General features: G+C 35.0%; 2 protein-coding genes across 2 annotated transcripts; both read right to left on the reverse strand.

Moving 5' to 3' along the window:
* Positions 1–3717: 3717 nt before the first annotated feature.
* LOC134533440 (adhesive plaque matrix protein-like) lies at positions 3718–12267 on the reverse strand. The gene is made up of 3 exons (XM_063370963.1): positions 12262–12267; positions 8634–9347; positions 3718–5580 (listed from the first exon to the last, which is right to left on the reverse strand). The coding sequence occupies exons 1-3, from the start codon at positions 12265–12267 to the stop codon at positions 3847–3849; spliced, it is 2454 nt and encodes an 817-aa protein (XP_063227033.1). The 3' UTR covers positions 3718–3846.
* Positions 11336–21523, reverse strand: LOC134533196 (uncharacterized). Its single transcript, XM_063370568.1, has 2 exons — positions 21385–21523; positions 11336–12809 (listed from the first exon to the last, which is right to left on the reverse strand). Exons 1-2 carry the CDS (start codon positions 21474–21476, stop codon positions 12578–12580), a joined length of 324 nt encoding a protein of 107 aa, XP_063226638.1. The 5' UTR covers positions 21477–21523; the 3' UTR covers positions 11336–12577.
* Positions 21524–21560: the final 37 nt, after the last annotated feature.

A 21560-nucleotide genomic window follows, 5' to 3' on the forward strand; every position in this document is an offset into this window, starting at 1 on the left:
AACATCAATAGTTTAATGGATGCATACCTGTAAAAATATACTTAATACTTGAAGAACTAATTAAAGTATACTTAAAAAAACGAAAGAAAACCAGGGCTAATCGATTCAAATATAGGTGAATTTACCAAGAGATATGATCCTTTATTTTTGATTACAATTAATATTATTAAAAACGTCACATGCATGTACAAAGTTCAACAAAAAAAAGTATGTGGAGTCTATATTCAAATATATATTAATATTCTTACCTTTTCTGTCAATAAAATAACATTTCGAAAATAATTCTTTTGAACTCTAAAGAAATTCATATATTTACCCTGCAAAAAGCGTTTCTAAATTCTTACTGTTTTTTGAGAAATTGCCGTTTATTGGTTCCCGATGCCATTTCTTTGAATATAGCAGCAGTTTTTTTTGGACCCTTAAGTATACTTTTTTTTGTGTCTGAAGTCAGAAACATTTTCAGGAACAAATTTTCAGTGTGATCTCCTAACCTAAACGAACTGTTATGTTCCATTCAAAAACTGGTGAAATAGCATTCCACTTAAATCACAACCGTGGTACTGGCACAGAATAAACAATTGGTAACAGAAGCGACACGATGTGGCTTTATCCTTGGTTTGTGCGTACTAACACTCTGATTGGCCAGTTGCTCTCGGGGCGTATACGAATGTAAATAAACGATGTTTTCCTATTGAAAGTAAGGGGTTTATGATTTAATTAATAGGTTGTGTGGTAGTAAATACAATAATTCGTCGTAATTTCACAAATATGTTTGAATTCATAGTACGAGTATCCATGCGTGATTCCATTCAACATTATTCTTTTGTATTGGAATAAATAAGCTAGTTCGTGCGCATTCTAGCCTTGTGTTCCGTGATTCAGGGAATTGTGCAGTAGGTACCGAACAAAATTATTTCAGAAATAATGCATAATTTTTGGTGAAACTTAGCCACATGTTATTAAATAATGATTGAAAGCCAGTAGGTGTCTTCTTGTCCGTCATTTCGTTTGCTGGAAAGAATGCGTGATATTTGTGTAACTTTCTGTGCTTGCTGCCATGCAAAGTGTCTCGATGTCTCTTTTTTTTTTTTTGCCTCAATGCACATAAGACTACAGCAATTAAAATGTAGTGTGATTTTTGCCTATAATTTAATATGCCATTTATATTACAAATGCCACACTTTACATACGTGTGATTTATTTTCCTGTAGGCCTAATGTAATATTGTTGAGAGTGAATTCCTTTATGTCGTTGCTTTTAATTGGCCCCTACGTTATGTAATTAACACGTAGCAAACATGTAAGCAAACATGTATTTACATATTTATAATATAATAAACTTTGTAAATGTATTTCATATCTTTTTTTAATGTAGGCCTAAAAAGCTACCTACGTTTTTTTGCTTGTTAACTAAGTGGAATCTCATAACACAAATTAATTTAACATTTAAGTTAACTTAACCATTTTCTTATTGACACTAACTGAAGAAACTTTCACGTCTGTAAATTTTAGCTCTTAATGGGAGGACAACATATCATTATGACATTTTGTTCAGCTTATTTTGTCCATCTTGTCAGATCTTCTGTGTGTACACGTTTGTACAAAGATATCAGACGTAAAAACAAAACAAAACACCAAAAACAAAAAAAAAACCTTGCATAATGTTAATAAGTGTACGCAAATGTGAAGCCTACATAATTTCCTGTCAATTACTATAAATAATGCAGTAGAAATATATACCAGTAATTAATAGTTTGTAATCGTTCCTAGCCACAAAGACACCATTTCATGATATGTTCTGTACAAGGTTTGCTGGAAGCATTCTAGTGACCTGTTCTAGTAATCTACCATGCAGGCAGTTGGAAAGTTTATCTGGAGTAGGCTAACCTGTCACACAAATCTTGTTACTACACTTAAAATACAAGAGTAAATGTATTTTTGGTATTGAACACCATTGAGGACTTTACAGCAATTCATTATCTCAATAATAATAATATTGGAAAAAATTCAATAATTATAGATTTAATATTACAGAGTATAGGCTATATAAATTGGACTTAAAATATAAGGAAGGTAGTTCCTTGTGGATAAATAAATAGGAAATACACACAGCACTTTGTGCCTTAAGGAAGTTATGTGCTTTTGAAACTCAAATTTTAAAAATGCCGTGTCCTACCATACACAGGTTTAGAAAATTCGAAACATTGCTTAATATTGTTGGGATATTCTGATTCACAGTAAATAGTAAGTACGTAAGTATTTATTTCCTCTTATGTTTTACAACTGTCATTACAATCCCTTAAAATAAACGGGAAAAAATTGCAAAACATTTCGCGAACTCCACATTGACTTACGTCATGTATACCGTTGAATATAAAAAAAACACGCACAAATAAAATAAACTCAAAAATACATAATTGCAAGTACACGCTTAAATCATTTACAATGCCTGAATTCACTCGCAATCACTAATTAATACAGTACTTAATTCAAATCCGACTAAACTGCTATCCCGGCATTGGCAAAACGCGCCCCGAGAAGATGGCGACCGAAAAGTAAACAAACTTTGTGCGAGTTCGGGATTAAATCCACTCTGTCGCTTCTGTTACCAATTGTTTATTCTGGGGTACTGGTATGGCTCGTAGAAAATAAACTGTTGATTTTTTTTTTCTCGGCTGATTTTACATTACTAACGTGTTTCAAGCACTTCACGTTATAAGAAACATAATTCTTTTCGTCATGTTAAACATTTAAATCACAACGGCGATATAAGCAATATCCTAATGAGCTAGTTAGCATATATTTTTGGTTGATCTTTCTTTTATGTTCTTTAGCAAATGGGTTTCCACGCTATTTATAATTCTAAATCAAATGCACGAATAATTCATAAAGAACTTTGATGTGACCTAGTTTCGGACAAAAAGCTTAGGTTCTTTTACAATGGTATTTTTTATTTAGATTTATTTCACGCTTTTAAAAGTAAAAGTGGACTCTTAATAAACTGTTAAAAACAGAAAATTAGGTAAATTCATTTACTATAAATAAGTGGAATTTCACTGATATTCAGTAGTTTAAAGCAGCTTCTTATTTGGAAATGAATTTTGTGAATGATCTCAAATTTAAATATCCTGGTTTTAGCTACACATATGTGACCACTGTATAATAAACGGAAATCTATAAAGCCAGAATATATTTTTAAATAATGCCTCTTTCAAGTCATTTATCAGGCCAAGGATGTCTCTAACAAAATGAATGGGTGGCGTAAAGATCCACTCTTTGGCATTATCTGAATGTTAACCAGGATGCGCATGTTTGATGTTTGCTAAAGAAAATTAATGATTATTATTTGTAAGATAAGTAGAACATTTAGAGTAGTGATCACGAAGAAATTATCCTTTTTGGTTTGCCCTAGTCCCTTTTTTGACTAATAGATCACAGCGGCAATTTAGTTCTACGGAATATTTAGATCAATCGGTTTGGCATCGAAGCTGTCGTAATGTTCCTTTTGAATCGTTGTACATTGTACGCTGATGTTCTAAGGCTCACGGTAACCATTCAGTTGACGAATGGCTACTGTGACCTCAATTTACTTCTTGGGAAAGTATATGTGTCAGTGGTACCATTACCACTCACCCTTGGGCAATATGATTACATGTGCATTTGGTCTAGGAAATGGTCTACAATCATTCGTCTTTAAGGGGTGATAGAAACACGGTCATTGGTTTATCGCAAAAATGACTCTTTATTCTGAAGGGGTAGTGTCAATATCAGCTTTCAAAGGAGGAAACGTTTCATACAGCACTTCTTTCAAAGGAACTTGTTGTGGAGGAAACGGTGGTAGTTGAAGCTAATAGTAGATAAGGGGACCAGAACTCTTGTTTTTCTTGTGTGGAGATACCACTTGCAGCTGTTCGGAAGGATGAGTCTCATTCACATCTTCCCTCGGAAATGATGTTGATGATTGCAGCGGTTCAAGAGAATAAGTCTCAACGACCTCTTTCTTCGCAGGCAATGTCGATACATGTAGGTATTCAGAAGGATACTTCTCAAAGGGCTCTTCCTGCAGAGATGATGGTGACTCATGCAGCTGTTCCGGAGGATATGTTTCATAGACCTCTTCCTTCAAAGGTGATGGAAACTCTTGTAGCTGCTCGGGAGGATAAGCATCAAAGGCCCCTTCCCTTGAAGATGATGTTGATGCTTGCAGCTGTTTAAGAGAATAAGTCTCAAAGACCTCTTTCTTCGGAGACAATGTCGATACATGTAGGTATACAGAGGCCTCTTCCTGCAGAGATGATGGTGACTCATGCAGCTGTTCTGGAGGATATGTTTCATAGACCTCTTCCTTCAAAGGTGTATGAAACTCTTGCAGCTGCTCGGGAGGATAAGCATCAAGACCCCTTTCCCTTGAAGATGATGTTGATGCTTGCAGCTGTTCAAGAGGATAAGTCTCGTAGACCTCTTCCCTCAAATGTGATCGCGAATCTTGCATGAGCTCGGGAGGATAGGTGTCAAAAGTCTCTTCCCATGGGGATAATGGTGCTTCATGCAGCTCGGGAGGATATGTCTCATAGACATCTTCACTCAAAGATAAAGGTGAGTATTGCAGCTGCTCGGAAGGATAAGCATCAACAGCCCTTTCCCTTGAAGATGATGTTGATGCTTGCAGCTGTTCAAGAGGATAAGTCTCGTAGACATCTTCCCTCAAATGTGATCGCGAATCTTGCATGAGCTCGGGAGGATAGGTGTCAAAAGTCTCTTCCCATGGGGATAATGGTGCTTCATGCATCTCGGGAGGATATGTCTCATAGACATCTTCACTCAAAGATAAAGGTGAGTATTGCAGCTGCTCGGAAGGATAAGCATCAACAGCCCTTTCCCTTGAAGATGATGTTGATGCTTGCAGCTGTTCAAGAGGATAAGTCTCGTAGACCTCTTCCCTCAAATGTGATCGCGAATCTTGCATGAGCTCGGGAGGATAGGTGTCAAAAGTCTCTTCCCACGGGGATAATGGTGCTTCATGCATCTCGGGAGGATATGTCTCATAGACATCTTCACTCAAAGATAAAGGTGAGTTTTGCAGCTGCTCGGAAGGATAAGCATCAACAGCCCTTTCCCTTGAAGATGATGTTGATGCTTGCAGCTCTTCAAGATGATAAGTCTCGTAGACCTCTTCCTTCAAAGATGATGGTGAATCTTGCAGCTGTTCAGAAGGATAATTTTCAAAGGCCTCTTCCCTTGGCGATGATGGTGACTCTTGCAGCTGCTCGGGGGGATAGGTCTCACATACATTTTTCCTCGGAAACGATGTGTCTACTACCAGTTGTTCAAGAGAATAAAATTCAAAGGCCTCTTCCCTCGGAGAAAATGGCGATTTTTGTCGGTGTTCGGGAGGGTAACCATTAAACACCTCCCCCACTTCTCTCAGATAAGTAAGCTGGATGTTTCGGTGATGAGTGATGCCGTGGAGCCAATAGGGCGTAATAGAAGCCAAAACTAACCACGTCCTTTGCAGTAACCTAAGGCCAGAGATGCTGGCTGTCATAACTGCTGATAAGGTTGATTTCATAAAGCTGGTTTTCTGAAACACACATACATAAGTTGCAATATGAATACAAAACTGTTACTGTCATCATACATTATTATGGACCTTACTTAGTTGAGAAAAACCGATAACTGATTCGTGAGTCACGAGAATGGTCCGGGGAGTGCTTCAAAAATAAATAAAAGCTAGCAGTAATTTAAATCCTCAGATTTGTGAACATTTTAGTGTGAATCAACTTAAACGCTAATGAATTTATCCAGTTGGCGAAAATCACTATTTTCCTGTTAAAACTTGAATTAAATAACATTGATGTGTGTAATAACAAACTAAATAGGGATATAATTTAACTTAATGCCTAAAACATATATATTCTTCTAATTATCACTTGGTTTAGATTCTTCCCGTCAAAACAAGCTACAGCACTGGACCCAGTAGTGTCTTGACTTGGTAAACAAAGCATATTAAAACGTTAAATAACATTCGAACCATTGCTTTTATAGTCATGTCATTTCAAGCATTATCACAAGCAAATAATAATAATTGGCTTTACATCCGGAAAATAAGCTGAGTGAACCATAATGAATACCATTTAAGCTACGTATTAGTGCGTGAAATTTACCTGACTAGAAATACTTCAGCGTGACAAGCATAAGCAAAACAATGTCACCTGATACGGCTTGCAAGTGATGAGTTAGTATGATTTATCGCGAAAATGATTAAAGATAGCTAAATTTTACAGAAATCTTACGGGCCAAGTAATTTGACAAAATTTCTGTAGCTTCTTCTTAATCCCCGGGTTGGAATAATTTTTAACAGAATGCCTTAATTTTCAAATGCGTAAAGTTCTATCAAAAGTAGTACAGAGGATAGTGGAACTTACGTAAAATAATAGACTCGCTTTCTGGAGGAATCGGGTTTGAATACTAAAACATAAATTCTGATTTAGGTTTTACAAAGTTTTCCTGAAGTCACTCGAAACAAATCCTAGAATTGTTTTTTTTACTATAGGCCAATGCCGATTACTTTCCCCTGCTTCCCTGACTTGCATTGTGTTTGTCTGTTTGCAATGACCTCTTTGTTGACGAGAGAAGAACCAAAATAAACGAAATAATAAAGTAAATACAACTTTTAATTGTAGAGGTACTGATTTTCATTGGCCCAGTCATCAGCAGGAAGACTATAAATACTAGTTAATCAAAAAAGAAACTTTGTTAACATGAACCAGTATTCTGATCTCAATCACGCAGTAAAACTAATATGTTGAATAGGCCCTACCACTTTCTCTACTCACAAAAAAGAAATAACGCAGCTCCGTTTGGCGCCTTGCGGCAAACGATAATTAGTGATCTTCGCATCCGTGCGCGGTTATCTGACTAACTTTGGATCTAAAACCAGGGTATGAAAGGCTAAGGATAGTGAGACCTGGATGACAACATAATAGAGCTCCCAAATTTGATCCTTGGAGGTCTGACGTGGATTTCGTTGGTGATAAACTAGTGGTACCATCATCTTCAGATCCCATGCTTTGCTAAAAATATTCCTGGTTGGTATATCTGGCTGTGTTCCTCGTTACACCAAACTCACTTCGGGAATATAGAAGTGTAGCGATCAGATATTTCAAGTACTCTCACTGACAAAAAAAAATTTGTTTGATATAAACAGTCGAGTTTACGAAACCGTTTGTTGGGTCAAGTATATATTCCCTTCTAAAATTACAACAAAAAAATATAATTATTTCATAGGCTTTAGCTACATTGTTCACCAACATTTCGTTTGATATTTCAGCTCTCATCATCAGGGTAAAAGTCTCCTGAGACACCTCGCCACGAATATTTTATTTAAGTTTAAAAACTTTTCTTTCAGTTTAGAGGATTCGGATCTAGGTTCATCGAAAGTGCAAATGTGGGGCACATTGTCGTTAGCCGACAATATCTTCTTAATGTTCTCCAAGCACAGCGTCCCAAGGACATAAATCATTCCATTCTACATCCAGGGATGTCAGGCACCTGTTGGTTCTTTTTTAATAAGCTTTTATTAGCTTCATAGGTATGTATGTTAGTATGTAATGGAAACATTGAACATGATTTTGTCCTCCTTCAAAACGTCGGATTAACTTGAAACTTGGCGTACTTATCAAGGACCGATGACAGTTATATATTTTGAACCTGTTATCCTTACTAGGATAATCAGGGTTAGCGATTTTTTTTCCTTACTGGTATAGTGTCTTTGCGCCAAGACGAAGAAGGGAAACTACCAGGCGTGCCGATCACCTATTTCTCGGATAAGTTACCGACTTTGAATAAGATGAAATTTTTGGAGAGGAAACCTGAGAACCAGCTATCTCATCCAAGGGAGGCAGCAGGCGCCCAAATTGCTCATTTCTCGGATAAGTTACCGACTTAGAATTATACATGAATGACTTCCCGATTTTATTTAAAAATCTACGATTTTCATATTAGGATATTGAAAATATTGTGTACTATAGTTCTTCAACACACTATATCGAATATATATTTTAAAAACAGCCAATATTTACTCAAACTCACTATAAAAGTAAATTGATGTAATAAAGAAAAGTAACTAAAAAATGAAAAATAAATAATAGTTGAAAAAACTTAAAAAGATGCTTTTATAGAAAATCCAACTAAAAAAAAATTTAATAGTATAAAAAATAAAATTTACTCTTTTATAGAAAATCCCACAAAAAAATAGAAAATAAATTTTATTAAATTTGAGTTAAGAATAGTGTAAATAAGAAAAAAAAAATCTTATTTATTGCAAAACAAGCGTGGGGTGCTGTTCAAGATATTATCAAATGATAATTATTCTACGCATATCTGTCAATAATATATTTATAACTAATTACACCATGCACCCCATGTTTTTTTGCAATAAAATACATTTTTTTATTATTTACACTATTCTTAACTCAAATTTATTAATGTTTATTTTCTTTTTTTGTTGCATTTCATATAAGGGCGTATATTTTAGTTTGTTAAAACTATTATTATTCACTCGTAAGTCATTGAGAATGCGTACCTTGCCATTGGTTTCACCCTCGTGATAATTATAGTTATTATTATACTCACCCCTGACTCCTGGGGATACTGTGGGTTGTCACTGTCGGCATCGGCAGGAGCGAAGGCATCAGGGATGGAAAACGCTTCCAAATCCTGCATCGGAGGTGAAAGCACCGCTTGATCCTGGTCGCATGTGGCCTCTACTTCCGTCTCTTCTACGTGACGGATAGGAGACTGGTAATCAGCGAATAACCCCTTAACGTAATCCACCTGTGGAGCCGTTGAATACAAGAGCATATGGTGGTGGCAGGTCACCAGTTCCCTATTTTCCAGGTGCAGCTGGTCATGGATGGACATCAGCACCGCCTTTTCGTCCAGAGGAGCAGAAGTGGACATCATCTGCTCGCGAGAAGAGGCAAGTGAGCAGTCGTGCAGCTGAGGTGTTGATGCACTCTGCATCTGTTCACGAGTCGACGCAAGCAACATCTCTTCCATCGGAGAAACGGGTGAAAACTGTTGTTGTTGTTGGGAAGATGCTAGTGGCCCATCACGCAGCAGGGCACTGCTAGAAGACGGCACGCCCTGTTCCTTCAGATGAGGAACTGAGCAGTGCAACTGGTGGTCGGCGGGTATGATCACGACCTCCTCCAGGCCGTGGTCGGGCCGACTGGTGGGGCAGCCCCGGCCGGCGCAGGAGGCCAGCATGCGCCACAACTGGCGCAGCAACCACAGCACGGTGACCAGCAGAGGGAGGCTGACCAAACCGACCAGCACGTAGACCATCTGCAACACGATACACGCTTCATCAACACCACTGACTCAGGTCTTAATGACCTTGTGAACGTAGTGGGAAATATTGCCGGTGTGAACTGCTGGTGTTGTTTCTCACACCAATGTGTGAATTAAAGTAACTTAAGTACATAAGGAAAAAACTTTTCTGGACTATTGCAAAATATTCTTTTGGAAACCAGTTGCCAAGAAATAGTTTTGAATACTACAAATAATATATTGCAACCTTGTTCACCACATGACTATGGTTATTTTTGCATACATGAAATACATTTTTTTCTAGATAATACTGAATATTTCTTACAAAAATTTACACATAATTTTATTGAAGTTATATTTCTAATGTGACTTCCAACAAGGTTGCGTTAAACGTTTAACGCTCCTGGGGAGGGGGAATAGAAAGAGACAGAGCGAGAGTGAATGTGTGGCACTCGAACGCGCTATTGTAAGGAACTAAGTAGAGAGAAAGAAAAAAATAAAGCTCCTGACAGTTTGTAGTGTCGCCATATTTGTTTCAATTTTCAATACCCTTTTTGTATACTACAATTTAAATTGCAGAAAAAAATCATGTTTCATAGACACATAAATAGTGAGTGTGTGTCATTTCTCTATATCCACGAGGTCTCGTCGCGTCAATTTTCTCCTTGGGGCGAACCCGTCCGCTTAATTAAATAAACAGCTTTTATCGTTGAAGGCTTTCATGATTTATTTTAGTTTGATTTGATGCAATATGATTTCACTAAAGATAAATTTCTACCCCTTCCTATTTTCATTTCCACATTACTAAGTTTCACTTCTTCCATGCGGAGGGACTCCATACAATATTTTTTTTCCTTTAAAATATTTAAAAAATAATCAATACTAAATATTTAAAATTAAGAATCTTATAATATTTAGTGCAAATTATGTCATATCTTTATTATTCTGTAAATTAATTTATTTAATTTTTCAAATTTAAACTGAACTTTATTGACTTTACTGACTGTGTTTCCAGTTTTAACTGCGCACATAAAGAAGCGTAACAAAACAAAACAAAGTATAATTATTGAATAATCGGTTGTCTGTACTATGGTTTAAAAATTATGCTACAATAAAAAATCAAATAAATATACAATTATGTGCCGATTTTCGAGAGAAATATTTAGAATTATCTGAAAAACTTATTTCATACATGAAAAAAATACCCATAGCAATTAAAAAAACATTTATTGGAACTGGTTCCCAAAGGAACCTTTTGTAAAAGTACAGCCTTTTTTTAATCTCTGTAGGTGAGAAATGGAGATCGTGGAGCAGCATCTGGCCTTGGTGTGAAACTCCTCCAAATTGTGAAAATTCCTTCTCCAAACAAGCCGGGTTTGGAACGAATAATATCTCAGCGAGAGGCGAGGCATGCTTTTATCACGTGCAAATTTTTTGATTATAATTTAAATAATATTCACGTAAAATGTCTGTTAAAATATTATTAATTTTTCCATTCTAGTCATTATTTATTTAATTTTTATCAACAGTTCGCAGCCCCATTCCAAGCCAATAAATAATCAACACATGCAGGTTACTAGTTTTAGTACATAAAACAATAATTCTGCTTCTAACCACGAAAGGATATAACATTTCTGTACTGAAAGTTCTATCAATTTAACAATTTGAATCCAGGAGCATGTGGCGTAAAGGTTCGTCATTGACTGGTGCTGTCGTACAATCAAGAAATTTTGCTTCCTGCAACTCATAGTGCTTTGTACATCTGAATTTTAATGCAGTATTTGTTTGTTATTTCATTACTAGTGGGTATGATTTTTCTGACATTTAAATGATATTTAACAAAAAATTGTGAGCGAGTCTTTCAGTACTCGCCAGAGATGTATAACATCTAATCTTAGTAACGAGAAAAATCACGTGTTCTTGTGTTTAAAATACACTTATGATATGAAACTCGCACACGAAGTTTAACGTGCAAATCTTCTTAATATTGTTAAGCGTAATAAACATACGAATATTATTTTTTTTTTTAAATTCTGGAAGCGAATCAAGCGTAGTTTCCGCACACGCCGCTAGAATTCGTTGCTAGAGCAGCTACGTGGACAACCGAATTATGCGATTTGCAGAGCGAAATGTTAACCTATACAAAGAAACGGCTCCGATAGATGCGAAAAAAAATTTAAAAAATTACTAAACTCAAGCTGATTTTCGACAACGAATTTTATTACCATAATAAAAGGCCCATTTTGTTAAAATTCTTTAAACAGTTAACACTATAAAGTTTCTTTTTTGCTTTGTTAAATTTGGTTCCCGTTATTCGCCACAAATGTCAGCAACGTGGTTACACATATCCGTTCCATGCGACTTCCGATTCAAGTAATTACTCCTAGTAAATACAGTATACCGAGAGCTAAGATACACATTAAAAGTGTGTGTTCGGTTCACATCGGTCTACATTGACAGTGCTGTTGGCAAATGGCGAGTACGAGCGCAGGCGGGTTAGCTCAGTCTCTGTGACTCATGTCCGGGGGGGAAACAGCACGCGGCTCTGACACGGAAACTGAGTGACAAATCTCGTTTGTGTAGTTTCATTTAATTATTTGGTTGTCTTATTTTATTTATAAATATCAAATCGTTCATTTGCTAACGCAAGTTCCCTTCAGATACTAAACCTTTATTTCTTCAAGTGCTATTTATTCATATGCTTTACTCCAGACTTATTGACCCATGTAATATAACATGGCATCCAAATATGACTTGCACTGCACATTCTTTTTGCAAACGAAAAAATAAATATTAATGTTAAAAATACAGATATCCGTAAATATTATACATTTACACGGAAATAGCTCTATCACTGCCAAATAGTGTTCGTAGTAATACTGGGTTCGTATTCTTACCCGGGAATTTATGCCTTGTGTTGTCGCAGTACCTTCATTTGCTAGAGGTATTTTAAACCGATCTCTGAATAGCTTTCCAGTATTAACTGCGCGCATGGAAATATTACAATTGTGGAACATTAGATATTCTTTTCCATGGTTAGAAATAAACAAAACATTATTCCATCTACATTCACGACATCTTACTTGTGAACTGGTTTCTTAAGGAATATATTGTAAAAGTTCAGAAATGTTTTTAAAATCTGCGCAGCGCTCAAAACTAGGAGAACACGCCGGCCGCGATGTCGAGCACGGATGTTCCTTCGATGTTGATCACACTGACAGAGCTGACGCGACACGTCAGCTGCCTCACGGAACTGGTGTCCGGTGCACGTGGACGGTTGTGCTGCCCTGGTCCGCCCGCGCCGGGACGACCTTGGGCTCGAGGTCCGCTCGTCGCACCACCAGCCGGCCGGGGTCGCTCACCAGTGTCCGGGCAGTGTGCACAGGACATCCCGGGGCCAGCAGCTCAGTACTCACCCCCGCTCCCCCGCTGACCCGCGGGCTGGCAGCGCCAGGGTGCTCCACCACCGGACTCCCGCTGAAACAATGCTTCCGACCTCAGGGGCGAGGCATTTCCGTAGTTCGGGCGCGGTGGGAAACCACACACAGAGAAAAAATATATTCCCCTGTACTTTCACAAATGATTCCTTTGGCAACCAGTTGTCAAGAAATAGCTTGTAATACTGCAAGAAAGATACTGCCTTTTTTGTACGACATATGGTTTGATTATTTTTCGAGATAATACTAAGTATTCAAAAATGGGGATAATTTGATTTTCATATGCTTATCAACATGCGCAGTTAATTCTGTAAAGCAATTAAGGGAAAAGTTTACAAATAACTTTAACTAATGGGGGACTGGGACAACACAGAGCAGTAGTGCCCGGGAAAGAATCCGAACCCAGTATTACAGCGAACACTATCTTGAAGTGATACAGTTGTTTTCATGTAACTTTAAAAATATCTGTGATTTTTCATGAATTTTTCTGTTTAATTTACAAAAAAAAATTGAATTGGCAAAAATAATACCGGGATACGCTATCACTTTAAGGCGCCGTCTGCCCAGGTGCACATACCGTGTGCAGAGCTTCAGAAAAATCCACGCGGTTTCAAAACTACTCAAGATGTCTGAATTTGGTATGTTTACGAAAATTATTTAAGAATTAGCTGAAAGCCGAAACGTACTTTTTGATTTCGGATTAACTTTATAAACTGTGTTTTTAGAATAGTGAAAATTGCAAAAAGGCATGTTTTCGGAATAATTTTTAGGTGTAAAACAAGATTCTTAAAAGTACTTAAAGGATTTGCAATATACCTTTATATTAATTTCTCCACCGTATAATGTAACGGTGACCGCTCAAATTTCACCGTTTTCTGTGACGACGAGGAGACTGCACGCCAGTTCAGAGCCTTATGCTTAGAGGCTATACCACACTAGAAATATCAGCTAGCGTCGCACTTATCATCCCGCCCCACTGATACACATACATTCCCCTTAACATTGAACCATTTCGGGGTTATTTGACCACCACGCTGCCCTGTGAAGAAGGACCCGTAGGATTAAATTTATCAGGTGCAACAGTCTATACTTTAACAGTTTCTACACTTGAATGGCCTTCGTAAATGCATCGCGCATTATTTGACAGGAATTACCATACAACCACTCAACCATGTTTGACCCGGAGAGATGGTTGAAGACGATGAAGACAACATCGACTTGATTATGCACACGTTTGTGAAGTATAGCCTGACACGAAAAGATATCTATGATTTTGCAGATCTCTACCTACAAAACTTCCGCGCGTTTCTAGGCTTGGCTTAACATTTAGCCGACGAATCAGTCGAAGGAGACACACAAACACTCCAAGAAGAGATATTTGGCAAGCGATCAGAATAGTCTCTGGTGAAAATAATTTCATGGGTTTGCTGAACTGCAGTCTGTACTCTAAATTCCAATGTTCTTTAGGTACTAGGACCGATGTAATTTTTTTTTATCTGCTTCTTTTTAGACATTTTCGTTGGATTCTCTTACATAAGCAGCAATTCATTAACGTTCCGAACAGTGAGAGAAAAACGAATGACGAACCCAGTTATTTCATAAATGTTTAATTAATATATCTGTAATATGTTATATATGATGTCCGTTGTTTAAAAATTATATGCACGTTTTACAATAATTGAAAATTAATATTACACACTTTTAGAACCTTGTATTGTATGTAATGTAAAGTCAATTGATTAAGTAGAGGCATGAAGTATGTAATTTTTGAAGTTATACTTCTTTAGGCGAGTTATGTAAAAATGATGAGTGAATTTTTACGATGCGCGCGCACCATACAATGAAATTTTCACAGAACTAGCGTACCTACGTTTATGAACTTAATCCATTAATATTCTCTTTAATAGTAATTAGGGGACATACCTACCAAACACATTATGTGCCAAATGGAACTTTATGATAATGAAACTACCCTGGAATATATTAGTTAAACTAACATAGTCATAGTAAAGAGTTATTTCAAGTTAAAAAATAAGAATACTACGATTATTACTATCATAATATATTCTCACCTCGCAGGAGTTATAGAACGGTAGTTATAGTGCAGCGCGGCTTACAAACATGAATACGATGTTCAAATCTCAGCTGGGGAAAAAATTACAAAATAACTGGATTATACAAATTGTACTTTAAGAAAATATATAGTCAATAAATAAATTTTATTGTTCATTGAATTGCTATAATATTATTAAATTCATAGCTCAGTCCATTGTATTGATTATTGCATATTATGTAGACCTAAATCCTCTAATATTTACTTAAAGTAATATTACATTAATTACGTTTGTGGAGAAATGAACTTCCATGTATTCGCATAAGTAAGAAAAATAAAACTTTTTCAATTCCCGTAGCGAAACTATCTTTTAACACCTAATAATTCATAGTCACCTAACTTGTGCGAAAACCTTTAAGGTATTATCTTTAATGAATTTTAACAAGGTGTGAGGTATTTTAATAAGATTACTGGTCAAAAATCAGGTCTAAAAGAGGGTTATAAATTTTTTCAAGTCTTTTAGTTTTTTATAGCAGATTTTTCATATAAATCTAGCTAATCTGGTAGCGAATTCTAGAGGCAGTTGTGGAACTACGCATGAGTCACATTCAGAAATTTAGTGATATTGAATACTGGTCATAATAACTAAAATCATTTATTCGTTGTTAATATTAGTATTATAATTCGCGGGTGCGCGGGAATAAGGGGATAAGTCAAATATTGGCAAAAAATAGGTTTTTTATGGTATGAAATAAAGGAGAACAAGCTCTATAAATTGGTCCAAATGGTTTAAGTCTAGCGCCCTCGTGTGTTATTCTATGGCACTGAACTTCTGGAATGATTAATTTCTGATCTTGCATACTTGGAAGAACTTTAAATGTTTAATATCTTAATTTAAGTAATTTTGACATATCCCCTTTTTCCAGCGCACCCGCGAATTTATATTCATTAACTTTTTAACGGTCAGTTAAAATGTATTTATATAATTGAGTTTGTTCCCGTATGTATAATTTATTTGCATTATATATTATAAATGTTAACATTAGTTAACAAATAGTTAAAATTTATTAAACAAATATTTAACACATTTAATGATTTTCATTGTCAATTAAAATTTATCTTGTTTATTACTGAATTACATCATTAATTTTATACTTATGTTTCTATTAATATTTGTTACAATACATTTCAAAGTAGTTCAGTGTCATAAATAAAAAATTGGTTGTCTGTAAAGTCGGTTTACGGACGATAGTTTAACGTGACAACGTCATAACAAGACATTGATGAAATGATTGCATACTTTATGAATAAAATTGAATCATTTTTATATTAATAATAAAAGAAGAAATACTTTAAATTATACTCCTAATCAGGTTTTTAAAATACAAGAATAACTAACATTTATTGCCGAAATTGTTGTTGTAATAAGCAATGAAAATCACATTAACTTTTCACTTCACTTTATAAACAGTCGAATGGAAGAGAGATAGATGCGGCGCAAGCGTACAATGCGCGTAACGGGACACAGCTTAACGGAACAATGTGCGTAACGGGACACAGTGTAACGGAACAATGTGCGTGATGGGACACTGTTTCGTGCGTGCAGCCGGTGTTCATCGATTTATTACACGTTGTCACGTCAAAAAAATGCAAAATATAATTGTAAAATTATGAATTCCTAATACTGTTAATAATAAATATCTTAGTAGCAGGGTTAGGCACAATTTAAGGAGAAAAATAAAAAAACATGCTATACTAAACAATTTAGTTTTCTCAACTTGGTGACTTATTCGTCCTAGTTACATGCCAATATGGTAAGTTAACAGCAAACAAACACGACCATTAAAATGCTAGCATTGCGGAACCCTTCTTTTTATTTTGTATTGAGTTTTAAACCTTAATAACAGCGAGGTCATTATTATAATCGGGGGCACAGTGTAACGCTTTCCAAGAAAAACGTCAATAATATTTCTATGAAGATATACACCTAACTATTAATTGGTGCAAGCGTTTTAATTCCTAGTATTATATTAAACAGTGTGCGTATTTTATATCCTACATGATCGTTATCAAAGTTGTTAAATGAATTACCTGTATTTTGACAAGAAATATTTCTGCCAAATAGTTTTAAATTTTTTAACGTGGCAACGTCTAATTAATCGATGATAGCCGGCTGCACTCACGAAAAAGGATGACTCATTGTCCCGGTACACATATTGGCCCGTTACGCTGTGTCCCGTTACGCTCATTGTACGCTTGCGCCGCATCTATCTCTCTTCCACTCGATTGGCCTATGCGTCCGAGGAGAAGAAAGACAGCGGCAGCACACAACTTACATCTACACGTGAACTGTTTCGTCGACTGTTTATAAAGTGAAGTGCAATGTTAATGTGGTTTTAATTGCTTATTACAACAAAAATTTCGGCAATAAATGTTAATTAATCTTGGATTTTATAAATCTGATTACTAGTATAATTTGAAGTATTTATTCTTTTATTATTAAAATAAAAATGATTCAATTTTATTTATAAAGTATGCAATTATTTCATCAATGTTTTGTAATGACGTCATGTTAAACTATCATCCGTAAACCGACTTTACAGACAACACATTTTTTTAAAATTACATCTGGGTACTAATCATTTTATTTCTTTTTATATAAATGTATTAAACATAAATATTATTAATACCGTATGTACTTGATAACTTAGGACAATTTTTCCTCCGATAAATATAACAATGAGCATGTTTATAATATAATAAATTTTGTTAATTAACTCATATTGTCGCATTCTAAAGAAGTATATCATTTTCGCTCGAGTAACAGGCGTCTCTAATGGTAGGATGCGTTTCCCTGAGACCGCCTGGCGATATGCAACTCGCTGAAAACTTTTGTGCACGTAATTGCGCATCCATTGGCGTTATTGAGTCTACCTGCAATTCATAAACACAAGATGCCGTTTTCCATGACTTTTATTTCGTTTTTTTTTGTGACTTATAGATAATATGGTGTGTATATATGTATGCACAGGTAATACGACACTGATGATATGTGCTTTATAATTGAAGTTGTCAACTACAAACTTTTTACATAGGAAAAAAGTGCATCATTTTACATTTTTGAGAACAAATATATTGGTGTGGTTTTTAAAACTCATATCCACATCATAGGTATTTTTCATTATTGTTTTATATTTTCCATATTTACATATTAACAGATTATTTTACATTAAAAAACACTCACAAAAGTTAGCTTGTGTTTGAGTGTGAATAGTGTGCTTTATGTTTACGTGCATTATTATTACTATGGATACGATTTCATAGAAAAATTACATTTAAATCATGCGAATTGTTTTCCACTTTAACTGTCGGAAAAAGTCAGTTTAGTAGTATTTAAAAGTATATGAAATTAAATTTAATTGAAAAAAAATCTTAATTATTATGAGAGAAATGAACTTACTTAAATATGAGAGAATTTACATAATTTAAAATATTCAGCTATTTATTTACACACAGTTTAGTTACTTACATGTTGTCACTTTTAAATAACGTAAAAAATTAAAATTAAGGTACTCAATTTTTGACGTGTAACATCTTAGCTCTCGGTATACAGTATTTGGTGGGAGTAATTTCGGGAATGGAACGGAATTCACATGGTACAGATATGTTTAACCAGGTGCTGCCATCTGTAGCGATGGCGCGAACAACAGTTTACAACGCCATATGACAACCTTATGGTACTAATTGTTTAGTGAATTTTAACAAGTTGGGTAGTATTTTAATAAAATTCCTTGTCAGAACCTGGTCCAAAGCCGGAGATAAAGTACTTTTTCAAGTCTTTTTCGTTTTTATCGGGGCCGTTTCATTATATATTTAACCTTTCGCCTTGGTAATTGAATGATTTGATGGTCGACGTAGCTGCTCCGATAATGAATTCCCCAAATAATGTAGCTGACGACACAAGTTTCGGATATAAATCACGCTCCGCATTATTTTAAAAAAACCTACGTTAAATTTTTTGTCCGATTTTCCTATATTTTATAAGTGTATTTGCAACACGTGAACACATTAATTTGATCGTTACCTAGGTTAGATATTACACATAACTAGCGAGTATTGAAAGACTCGGTCACATTTCCCCCCCTCCCCCCAGTAATGCTAATAGTGTTTTAATTGTTACATCTTTTAACTATACTTTGCCCCAAGAAACAAAGTGTCACCCTGGCGGAAAAATACCAACTAGACTGAAGTTGTACAATGTGTGCAAGGTTGTCTACCCACCAGGGATACTCTATTTACTTTTTTTTATCTCATCGTGCAGAATAATATTATGATAACAAAGGGTTCATGGGAAGATTTCAAAAATACTTCTTTGCCGATAGTGGGAACCTGCTACAGAAGAATAAAAAATTGAAAACTCTTCTACTTTCTGATTTTTAAGTACTCCCAAGCAGTCTTACGTATCTTTTAAAAGTAGTCAATTGAAAACTTAAAAAATAGCGTTAAACACGTTACACAAGGAAATGTAATGGAGAAATGTTGCCAAAATATTTTATTATAGTAGTGCAAATCAAAAGTCTTATATTTCCTAAGAAACCTTTGTTTAACGTGCAAAATAAATATTCTTTTACTCCAAATTCTACCAAAATTTGAGAAAATATGATTCAAACTTGCTTCTTCACTTAAACCTTTAGTATTCTTTAAGAAGGTATTGTAAATATTCTATAGTTCTATAGTAAATCTACAACAAGATATTACTGATACTCTCCTCAGTACTATGTTTTTAAAAGTGAAATTTTTATTGACTTTGTCCTCACAGCAGATTCAAATGTCGTGACAGTCGTACTTGATAAGCATTAAATTTTACTCTAGTCCTACTCTCTAAAATGGAGATAGGTGAGACACTAGAGACACTAGAGACACTAACTTAAGTTCCAGAGGAGGCGGGCTGACATTCTATCCTGGTCATCCTGATTTCTGTTTTTAGATATTACCCTAAATTTCTCCAGACGCTAAGCTGGGATAGTTTCTTACAATATGCAATGTTGCTGTTCTGTTTGGGAGTGTTATGTATCATCGTTTATACACTGTAAATTTCTTTTGTAAATAGATCAGTCATAGTTACAATAAGTTATGGATATTTTTAGTTAGTACATTTATATTAAAACAGCTGTATCACTTCAAAATAGTGTTCGCAGTTATTATTCATTTGCCAGGATTATTACCCGGGCATTTATGCTTTGTGTTATACAGGTAACTCCAATAATTAAAGTTATTTGTAAATCGTACCTAGAGTTACTTTCCAATATTAACAGCGGCATAATAAGCATAATAAAACAAAATCAGTCAATTTGGTTGATTATTCTATTATCTTTTCCTGGTTTTAAAAAAATGCATGAACGAAACATCAATTAAATATAAAATATGCACCAATGTTCGTAAGAAATACTCAGCATTATCTTGAAACACGTATTTAAACTATTTCTTGGCACCTGGTTTCCAAAGGATTCTTTTGTAAAAGTTAAAAATATATTTTCTATCTGAAATGACTTCACTGCCGACAAGCTTTAACTAAAAAAAAATTAACTTTAAAACTGACTGAGTAATTTCAGTTAATTTTCTGCTTAAAAGGTTCTAATAACTGAAAAATCAGTGAATTTCTCTGAGAAACAATATTCGTTCATGTGAAATTCGATGCAAGAAAAGTAGAAATCACTGCGGGTCACTGAAATAATTACAAGCAATAACTGATTTAAATAAAAATAAATAAATGGAGGATTTGCTGGTTTTTTTTAAATTTGAGTGAGTGCGATTGACACTCCGTGACTGAGCGAACGAAGCTTACGTCTCATGTGAACCGAACTTAAGGCGGTAGGTCTTAAAAAATTAGGATTCTAATATTTCGTGGCGTTTGCATGTGATTTTAAATAAATTCATGATTTAATCATATATAATTGTTTATGAAAGGATTTTCTTGCTTAAAAGTCATTGCTTAATGGTGTTTATGAACTTAATGGTCAACATTTGTGTTAGTCCTAACAGGTACTGAAAGCATAGAATCGTGAGGCATACAGTTATGTAATGGTCATCTTGAAGCACTTTACTTTTAGTATATCATATATAAATCAATAAAAAGGTAATTTTTCCAAAACACTGAAAAAACTAAACTTTTATTGGTTTTTGTAAAACTTTTATTGATTTATTAATGGTATACTAAATATAAAGTGATTTAAGATGAACGTTACATACGAAGGGTTAAATCCAAAGCGCCATACCACATGATTCCATGGCTTTCAATACATGTAATGATTGATTTAAATATTTGCAATTTATTTCATTGAAAAACATTAACTGTAGACATATTTATTTACATTTTTTATAAAAACATAAATGATTATACTATGAATTTATTTAAAATAATGTGCAAAACACGAAATATTAGAAGCAAAATAATTAAGAATACTACAGTATTAGGTGCTACGTGTTTGACTCACTTTGCTGCCAATTTCGAGAAAGCTTATGTTTTATGCGTGTCTCGGTAACAAGTCACTAACTAACTGACCTGTAAAACTGCGGCGTCGGCATGCACGTGCAGAGTTCAGCAAACAGTACATCGATTATTACAAACGCACAAACGCGCAATATTCTTCGCATTTTTTAACCGCTCTCACTGCAACACGAATGAATCGCCTTTGCAAAATGACCAGAAATTGGTTGCCAATAGCTTTGTTTGGTACA

Source organism: Bacillus rossius, chromosome 6 (genome assembly GCF_032445375.1).
Source record: "Bacillus rossius redtenbacheri isolate Brsri chromosome 6, Brsri_v3, whole genome shotgun sequence".
Classification (NCBI taxonomy): domain Eukaryota; kingdom Metazoa; phylum Arthropoda; class Insecta; order Phasmatodea; family Bacillidae; genus Bacillus; species Bacillus rossius.